Here is an 8,494-nt window from a genome sequence, read left to right on the forward strand (position 1 = left end):
AGCAGGAGAAAGACAAAATTAAATCTCAACATGTTATTATAATTATTCATTATTCCAGGTAGCTTTTAAAGTTGGATTGTTTTTATCGGGGTGAAAAATACAGCATAATTCATGTATATATACTGCCTCTGAAGCCAGAAAGAAATCTCAGTTATTTAACAGACTTGGAGAACTCCTTACACTTGGCTTCAATCTGCTTTTATGCAGTGATTTTAATACAGTTACATCAGAAAATGACAATAGCTGTCCTTTTTGTTTTTGATTGCATTTCTATGCTGAAGTTTTTATAGGTGTTTCTATAGGCTTTGTGTAGCAGAGTGGTTCTACAAGCAAGTCAGTGCATCATTGGATGGTTTCAGAGAGTTACAAGCTTCTGTAAATGCATCATGAAAACAATACAGTGTGTATTGATATTAGAAAATGTACTTTGTAATTTGTACTTTTGAATACTTAAGTATTTTTAAAACCAAGTACTCTAATACTTTAACTCAAGTAAAATTGTGACAGAGCGACTTTCACTTGTAGTTGAGTAATATTTGACCAGGAGTATCTATACTTTGACTCAAGTACTGGGGTTGAGTACTTTGTCCACCACTGCACTAAAGCATGTAGTAGAGCCTCTGTAGAATAAAGAGAAAATGTGGGTCAGTTTATTAAACATATTAAAGGGAACCATTGCCCAAGAAGGAGCACAAAACAATTCTCAGGATCTATTTGCAGCGACTTTATTGCAGACAGAAAATTGTGTAAACTGCTACAGATTTATCACAAAACAAAACAAGTCCAGCAAAAAAAGAAAAGAAAAGTGCACATAAACCTTCTCCTGTCCTCAAATGAGGTTAACCTCACCACTGTAGCACTCTACATGGTAATTTCTGTTGAATGACACCACTCGAATAGCCTCTGTAGACCCCTGAAACAATCACCAAATGGAGTGAAATTGTCAGGATAATTTCACAGAAACAAAAAATATTGATTGCTGTTATTTTAAATAAATTTAATGAATTAATCTCACCTCAGTTGGCAGTATCGGCGCTTTGCAGGCAGCACACAGAGGAGCTCGTACCCTGAAACCGTGAAAAAACAGAAACTGAACGGTGAAGTCTCTCAGGGTGTGACTGATCTCGTGTGCAGCCTGTCTGGCAGGATATGGTTTCATCTTTGTCTGGAGTGTGAATTAAAGGGATAGTTTGGATTATTTGAAGTATGGTTGTATGAGGTACTTATCCATAGTCCTTATTACCTACAGTAGATGGTGGTCGACATGCCACCAGTTTGGAGAAGCATCAGGTGCAGGAAGCTAAGCAATGTACTGTGCAGATTTTACCCACTCAAAAAAGTTTCACTCAAAAACATTAATATCTGTTTAAGTCCACACTATATTTAGGATATTTTCACCACTTAACTTTGTCGTCAGACAGCCTTCTTCAATGGGAAGCTGCCGTTATACAAGCCAAATATCAGTCTCTCCAAATCAACCAAACTCCATAGGTGAAATCATTAATTTTACCTTGCAAAACAGAGGAGTCACTGGTTTACTGGTGCCTTGACTGATTAGTTAATTTGTATTATTTTGTGACGTCGGTGAAGCTGAATTGTCCTTTTAAAACACCAAAGTCACACAATAACACAAACAAATTAACTGATCGAGACAGCAGTAGACCAGCAACTATTGTGTTCAATGACTGATTTTTCCTATGGAGTTTGGTTGGTTTGGAAAAAGTGATATTTGGCTTATGTAATGGAGGCTTTCTGACAGAAATGGCAAAGTAAAGTGGTGAAAATATTCTAAATACAGTGTACACTTAAAGTTAATTAGATTTTTTCAGGTAAACCTATTTTTAAATGGCTAAGATACCTTTTGTTGCTGATCTTATCCTCAGTAGTACATTGCTCATCTTCCATGCTGGCGCTCCTCTCTGGTGCTACCTCACTCAATCCAACATCAAATAATTTTAACTATCCCTTTAAAGGACTTGGCTTGTTGTTATAGTTGTAGCTGTGCAACAAACTGACCTGTGGTAGTCGCTGACACAGTAAACTCCGCTGTCTGCGTCTACAGAGAAGGGCTGACCCTCCAGGCTCTGTCTGCACACGACGCAGCGAAAACAGGACGGGTGGTAGGACTTCCCTCGAGCCTGCAAGACCTGACAATACAAAATTAGCTATTTTTTACACAGTGTGAGCATCGGTGGTGGAAAGTACATTTACTCATGTACTGTACTTAAAGGCGTAATTATAGTTAAGTAACATAATACTGTATATAATCCTGAAATAGGTCACTCTGCATAAAGAGTACATTTACTTTTGGTAATTTTGATGCTAATACTTTTGTGCTTAAGTAAAATTTTGATTGTTAGACTTTTACTTGTAACAGTATGCACCACATGCGCACACAGTAAATGAATATATACTCACCATGTCCATGATTAACTGACCACAGCTGCTACACACCTCTGGGGATGGATGAACTCCAGAGTACTATATTAAATAACAGAACAATTCACCCATTAAATATCTGGTTGTTTGTTATGAAAGGTGGATACAAATTATGTTTTTGCATGTAAGGTCATGATAAAACAGGATATTCTTACCAAGAAATCATCCTCACAATAGATTCTTCCTGACACTGTATAAAATGGTTTACCACTGAGCTTTTTACCTAAACATGAAATAAAGGACAAGGAACAAGGTGGATACTTTCCACACTGTAAAATTTGTCAACATAATGATATTTTATTACATCCTATAAAAGAATAAAGTTCAAATTTCAAATGTAATTGTCAAAGCCTTTCCCTCTCCCCCCTCCCCACCATCTTTTTTTTTTTTACTTCAGTGTTCACTAAGCTAATGTATTAAAGCACATAGTGTTTCACCTCTAGTGCTGTCACAAATCCAAAATTGCATTTGCATATTTTATTTGACACTACACTCATGAACAGCAGGCTGATGAGTGTGTTTTTGTGACATTTTAATCTTTCAGGTCAACAGCGTCTGGTCTTCTGCTCTAGAAATGTTTTTTTTTTTTTTCAACTAGATTGGATCCTGCTACAGCCTGCTTGCAGGTCTTGTGTTATATATAAAGTGGTCCACCTGAACTGGTTCAATTGTATTGGTTAAGTTTTAGTAAACTCACTGAATGAAACCAGCTAATGTTAAGTCAAGTTTGCGTTAAGTCATTCAGACATTAGAAATTATTTTAATTATACTTAACAAACTGGAAAAAACCACTTAATTTTAATAAATACGTTCTTGAAATCATATTATTAGGTTGGAAAATAATTTTACTTTTGGACAAAGCAAATATTTTAGTTGGAATATTCAAAAGTTTCAAGTTGTCCTGCTTTAAATTTAGGTTGTATTTATGTAAACTGTTGATTTGAAAGCGATCAGATTAACTTAAAGCGATTGTGTTCATATGACTTTTCAAGTTGGTTTGAAAAAACTTAATTGATTTGTGTGTTACCAATTGAATTCTTTTTTTAGTTGGTCCAAGAACTGTCTTTTTCCAGTGTAGGCTAAAATGTCTTTTTTTTTTTTTCATGATGACCTATAACTGTATATATAGTATATATAGCACTGTATGTTTTCAATAACAGGAGTCAAATTAATATAAGATGATGCTCACATTAACTTACAAATCATTAACTGATAAGGTCTGTTGTGTATTGGGTCATGATGTCATTTTTAAAAAGTGGGTCCCCAGAAATAAGTTCAGGATAGCAGGTCAACAGTATATGCCATGTAGAAGTGGAATATAACAGTCAGGGTTTTTTTTTTAGATATAAATATGAAATAAACATTTTATTTAGGCACATATTCACATTTTTAAACTTTGCCAAAGCATCAAGAGGACTCACTGCAAACGCTGCAGGTGAAACAGGTGACGTGGAATAAACGTCCCATCGCCCGGCAGGCTCTGTCGTCGCTGTACACTGCTTTACTGCATCCTGTACAGCTTCCTGAATACACAACGCACATACAATGAAGAAGAAACACAAAGAACTGGTCGCTGTGACACCTGATCCACTGAAACATACTGTACAGACTGACAACACACTCGCACACACGCATGCTGAAGAATCAACGACCTACAGAGAGCTGGAGCTGGTGACCAGTAAATATTACAAAGGTTAATATTCAGATTATTTCTTACCGAAGTAAAGGCTTGAAGTACAACTTGTGTCCATCTCCTGAAGTATTTCTCCCAGTTGTCTCTGCCGGCTGGAGTCTGTGACTGTCTGGGGGTCTAATTTTATGCAGACAGCTGTAAGGGGAGCTGCTGTATGGGTTTATGGGTGGTGCATTCGGTGCTTTTGGTCTGTCTGCAGACCCCCTGACTCCTCCAGGGTGGCTGGTTGAGTGGGTGGCAACAGGCGAAGCCAACTAGAATCTTTAAGCATAAGCTATACAGGTGAATTTAAATACTGCAAGTACTGGACCTGAGTTAAAACGATGTACATTTTCTTATTGAAATGAGGAGTATTGTCATCATAAGACCTGGGTGTGAAAAATGTCGCTAAGCTTTTCAAAACTGAAATCACTCCTGTGCAAAGAAAACAGCTCACTTAATCAGTTTTCTTGGTTACAAGTAAAATTCGTATATTCAAAATCAATGAAAGTACAGAACTTTTATCAGCAAAATGTACTTAAGTATCAAATGTAAAAGTACTCGCTCTGCAGAAAATTATTATATGTTATTCTTATTAATGCAACATGCAAGCAGCTTCCTTTTTGTCTCCTTTGTGTCTCTCACCTTTCCTGTCTACCTTCACCTGTCTTGTCCAATAGAAGCAAAAGTCTTTATTGGACAAGACAGGAAATCTCTAGGATCCCTAATTATTAATTATTTTTCATAATGTGAGCAGACAGGTGAATCCACTTTTTGTGCAGAAAGTATAGTATAGTATATAACTATAAAACACATCGGGGGTGTGCTTTTTTTTGCCCAACAGCAAGTTTCAGTTTTGGCTCTTGAAGGGAAAAAGTTTGTCCTGGTTGTTTTCTTAAGTCTACACAGCTGTTAAGTCCCAGTCCCTTGAGTTCGCTTCACATTGTACGTGTGGAAATACTCTTACTTTCACCATTAAACATAACAGTTCTACAGTCGATTTTTTAGGATTTCATTTCACCAAACATCATTCAGGGTTTTGTTTTGTTTTTTACCACATTTCTTCCTCAGAGATGATGGTTCAACACCATCCTTCCAGGTTTTAATCATGTGTTGGGCCGTTCTTAACCCAGCTGTAGTAGTTTCATCAATCTCCCTAGTTGTTTTCTTTGCTTGATGCAGGCCAATAATTTGACCGTTCTGAAACAGTAACATCTTTTCCACAACCACAGGATACGTCTTCTGTCATGGTTGAAATAAGAAGCCACTCAGTGCATCAGTTAAATAACCTGTTGAAACATATTAATCACTGCAGAAATTATCCAATGGAAGGCTCTTATTTGCTTAGTTAAATCCAGGTGGTGCCTTTTTTCAGGCAGTGTAAATTAAAGCAAATAATTATTTTTTTTTTGCCAAATGAGTGTTACCAAAATACTCTTGTTGTTATGTTATGTTAGGAAAGATATATGTCTCAGAAACAATCATAAAAAAATATTCACTCATCAAAATGTGTAAATATGCAAAACACTTTAACAACAAACAGGCAACTCAGTGCCATAAACAGTATTTGCATTTGCATTGCAAGTCCAGGATATCACACACAGCATTCATCTAGTCACCAGAGAGCAACTTAGTGACCTCATCACCATTATTATTTCTATTTTCTATTTTCAGTCATCAGCATCCAAAATCCACTGAGGTGTCCATGAAATAATGATCACAAGTGCTGATTTATTCTTCATTAATCTGTCTGTGTAAGAGCCCTAAAACCACACGATCACCTGATACTGCTCATATATCTTGTGTTACTGCCCTCATGTGGCCTGTTCATGTCGTAACCTGGAATCAGACCAGTCCAAATAACAGCTGGAAATAAATGCTGGCATTTGTATTAACCTCCTTGTAGCTCTGAGTGAGCAGGACTGGTCGTAACTGAACATTTCCAGTGTGTTTCTGTTTGAAAAGGTTGCCTGTATTTTGCATTTTATTCTTGTTTTAATTAGTTTTACATAAGATTTTTCCTTTTTTCATTGTTCTATTTCTATTTATACCATAGATAATTGTGGTAAAATGACCGGGAAGAAGACAGCAAACATGATGACAAAAATAAAAAGAATTTTCTTGGATAATTTTGACAACTGACTAAACATTTCACAATCTTATTAGTCTATTTCAGAAGCAGTAAACAATTAGTCATAACGCCACGTGACCTGTTGCACACTAATGTCTCCAACTTGGTGTACAGTAAACTAAAAGCTCAGAGTTAAAGGTGTTTATCTGCCAAAAACTCTAATTAACTCCAGAAAAGAAACTGTGGTCATGATACTCTCTGCAGCACATGTCTGGCTGCATGTCCCGATCTACAGTAACATGGGAGGGGATGGGTGAGGGTGAGGGGGGGTGAGGGTGACAGCTGCTGATTCTTCACTGAGGTCCCTTGTGAGGCTCGGTGAAGCTGTCTCAGTTCACCACACCGCCCACTCTGCAGGCTGTCAGACTGGTTCAACAAAAAGCACCCGCTGTCACTTGTGTTTGATTGTATAGGGGTGTGTGCTTGTGTTTGGGGTATCAAAGTACTCTCAGAAAGACAGAACGATAATAAAAGGTGTGAGCTTTTTACCAATTATCACTCGGTTTTCTTTAATTTTGTGATTTAAATTAGCAGTTTATGAGAAATATTCCTGAAGTTAGGCAATAGGGGTTAAAAGAATAGGCTGGTATTTAATTTAAAGTTATTTTTAGGCATTTTGCATTAAAATTACAGTCAAATTAGTGAGGTGATGAGCAGCTGAAGTGATCACAAATATAAGTCTGATGTGTGTTTGTGAGTAGTTCTGCCCTCAGGTATGTTTCTTTGCAGGAATGTCTGCGTCATGAGGAGGCATGTGGAGGCAGGAGGGAGCCTCTGTAACATGGGAGTGTTATTCACAGTATTGACCTAGACCTGCTATCACACACCATTTTCACAGTGATGGTAGAAGTTTTCAGATCTTTTACTTAAATAAAAAAAAAATACCAATACCACACTGTGAAATATCCCAATGCAAGTAAAAGTCCTGCATCTAAAACCTTATTTAAGTAAAAAGTAAAGTACAAATGTAGCCCAAGTATGTGCAATAAATGGTCCTTGTCAGTGTTTTACTATTATATATGAGTTATCTTTTCAAGATAATATTACTGCTGCATTACGCGTATATAGCATTTTACTGCTGTAGCTAACTGACTTTCCCTAAGTCCCGCCCCTTTTGCTTGGTGCTAAAATGACAGTTGAGCTAGCGTGGTTCTTGGCGGAACCTCGGTCAGCTTTCTCTTTTTCAATGCCCTGTAGTTATGCAATATTTTTTCCTCCAATGGCATATCCCGTCTTACTCTGCCCCTGATTGGCTTAGCCTGATATTCTAACCCTAACCGTACCTAATCACACTCCTAATTCTGAAACCTACCCATAACGTACCCAACCCAATCACCCAGAAGAACCAAGGCAACAAGTACCAGCCAGTCAGAGTCAGAGTAGAGCAGACCACGAATTCAACATCCTTGGAAAAATAAACTGCACCCTGCACTAAGATGTGCTATGTTAGGCTCGTCTATGTTGAAACGAAAAACAAATTCTGAAGACAGTTAAAAGATGTTGCTATGGGACCCGTATAAGTGACACATCTCAAGTGATTGATGATTGACGATTGATGTAGATTAACTAGCTAGTTAGCTGGCATTTTATTTACATAAGCATAGCTAACAATTGATGTAGGCTAAATTAATTGACTAGTTTGCTAGTATTTTGCTACAGAATAACACACTAGTTAAGTAGCTAGCTAACAATTGATGTAGACTAGCTAGTTAGTTCACATCTGGCTAAAATCAGCTTACTTAAGATGTGACTACATGACTTTTACAGGTCCTACAGCAACATTTTTAACCATGTTCAAAATTTATTTTCAACACGGATGAAGGTCAATTTTAACTAGCCTACTTTAAATACTGCTAACGTTAGCTACACAGACCTACCACTACCATCACACAGACCAACTAATGTTAGCTTTGCAGAAATATAGTTAGCTAGCCAACCTGTCAAGTACTAAAAATATATTTGGGATTGTGGGTGGTGATGCTGGTAACCAGGAAGGTATGTGGGGAAAAAATACATTTCACCCCTGTTTATTTGCATGTTTATTTTATTTATTTATGTTTAAGTGTATAGTAAAGCATGCTATGCTAAATATGCTAAATGTGTATAATCTAAAAAATGCGTTCACATAACAAAGGAAGGAATAGCTGAACAAACAATTAATACATCTAATATATTTTATATTTACATTTTTAAAGTGATCCTCCCAACTTGTATACTGTTATTTCTGGGTATTCAAACATAAAGTACACTTT

At 36.8% G+C, this 8,494-nt stretch overlaps 1 protein-coding gene across 2 annotated transcripts; it reads right to left on the reverse strand.

Moving 5' to 3' along the window:
* Nucleotides 1–709: 709 nt before the first annotated feature.
* Nucleotides 710–4,309, reverse strand: limd1b (LIM domains containing 1b). Of its 2 annotated transcripts, XM_084739293.1 has the most exons (7): nucleotides 4,157–4,309; nucleotides 3,861–3,962; nucleotides 2,595–2,662; nucleotides 2,419–2,481; nucleotides 2,017–2,147; nucleotides 1,016–1,067; nucleotides 710–913 (listed from the first exon to the last, which is right to left on the reverse strand). In XM_084739293.1, the coding sequence occupies exons 1-7, from the start codon at nucleotides 4,188–4,190 to the stop codon at nucleotides 830–832; spliced, it is 534 nt and encodes a 177-aa protein (XP_084595419.1). In that variant the 5' UTR covers nucleotides 4,191–4,309; the 3' UTR covers nucleotides 710–829. The 2 variants fall into 2 exon arrangements, with proteins under 2 accessions (XP_084595419.1, XP_084595420.1); XM_084739294.1 differs by lacking the exon at nucleotides 2,595–2,662 and having other exon boundaries at nucleotides 4,157–4,187.
* Nucleotides 4,310–8,494: the final 4,185 nt, after the last annotated feature.

Source organism: Lutjanus erythropterus, chromosome 16, assembly GCF_056507025.1.
Source record: "Lutjanus erythropterus isolate fLutEry1 chromosome 16, fLutEry1.hap2, whole genome shotgun sequence".
Taxonomy (NCBI): Eukaryota; Metazoa; Chordata; class Actinopteri; order Lutjaniformes; family Lutjanidae; genus Lutjanus; species Lutjanus erythropterus.

Excerpts from the sequence above, each read along its gene's own strand:
- limd1b (XM_084739293.1), bottom strand. The coding sequence starts at position 4,190 with ATGGACACAAGTTGTACTTCAAGCCTTTACTTCG. Across the intron at positions 2,663-3,860 it reads TTTCACCTGCAGCGTTTGCA|GTAAAAAGCTCAGTGGTAAA; the intron begins GTGAGTCCTCTT and ends TTTCATGTTTAG. Across the intron at positions 2,482-2,594 it reads ATTGTGAGGATGATTTCTTG|TACTCTGGAGTTCATCCATC; the intron begins GTAAGAATATCC and ends TATTTAATATAG.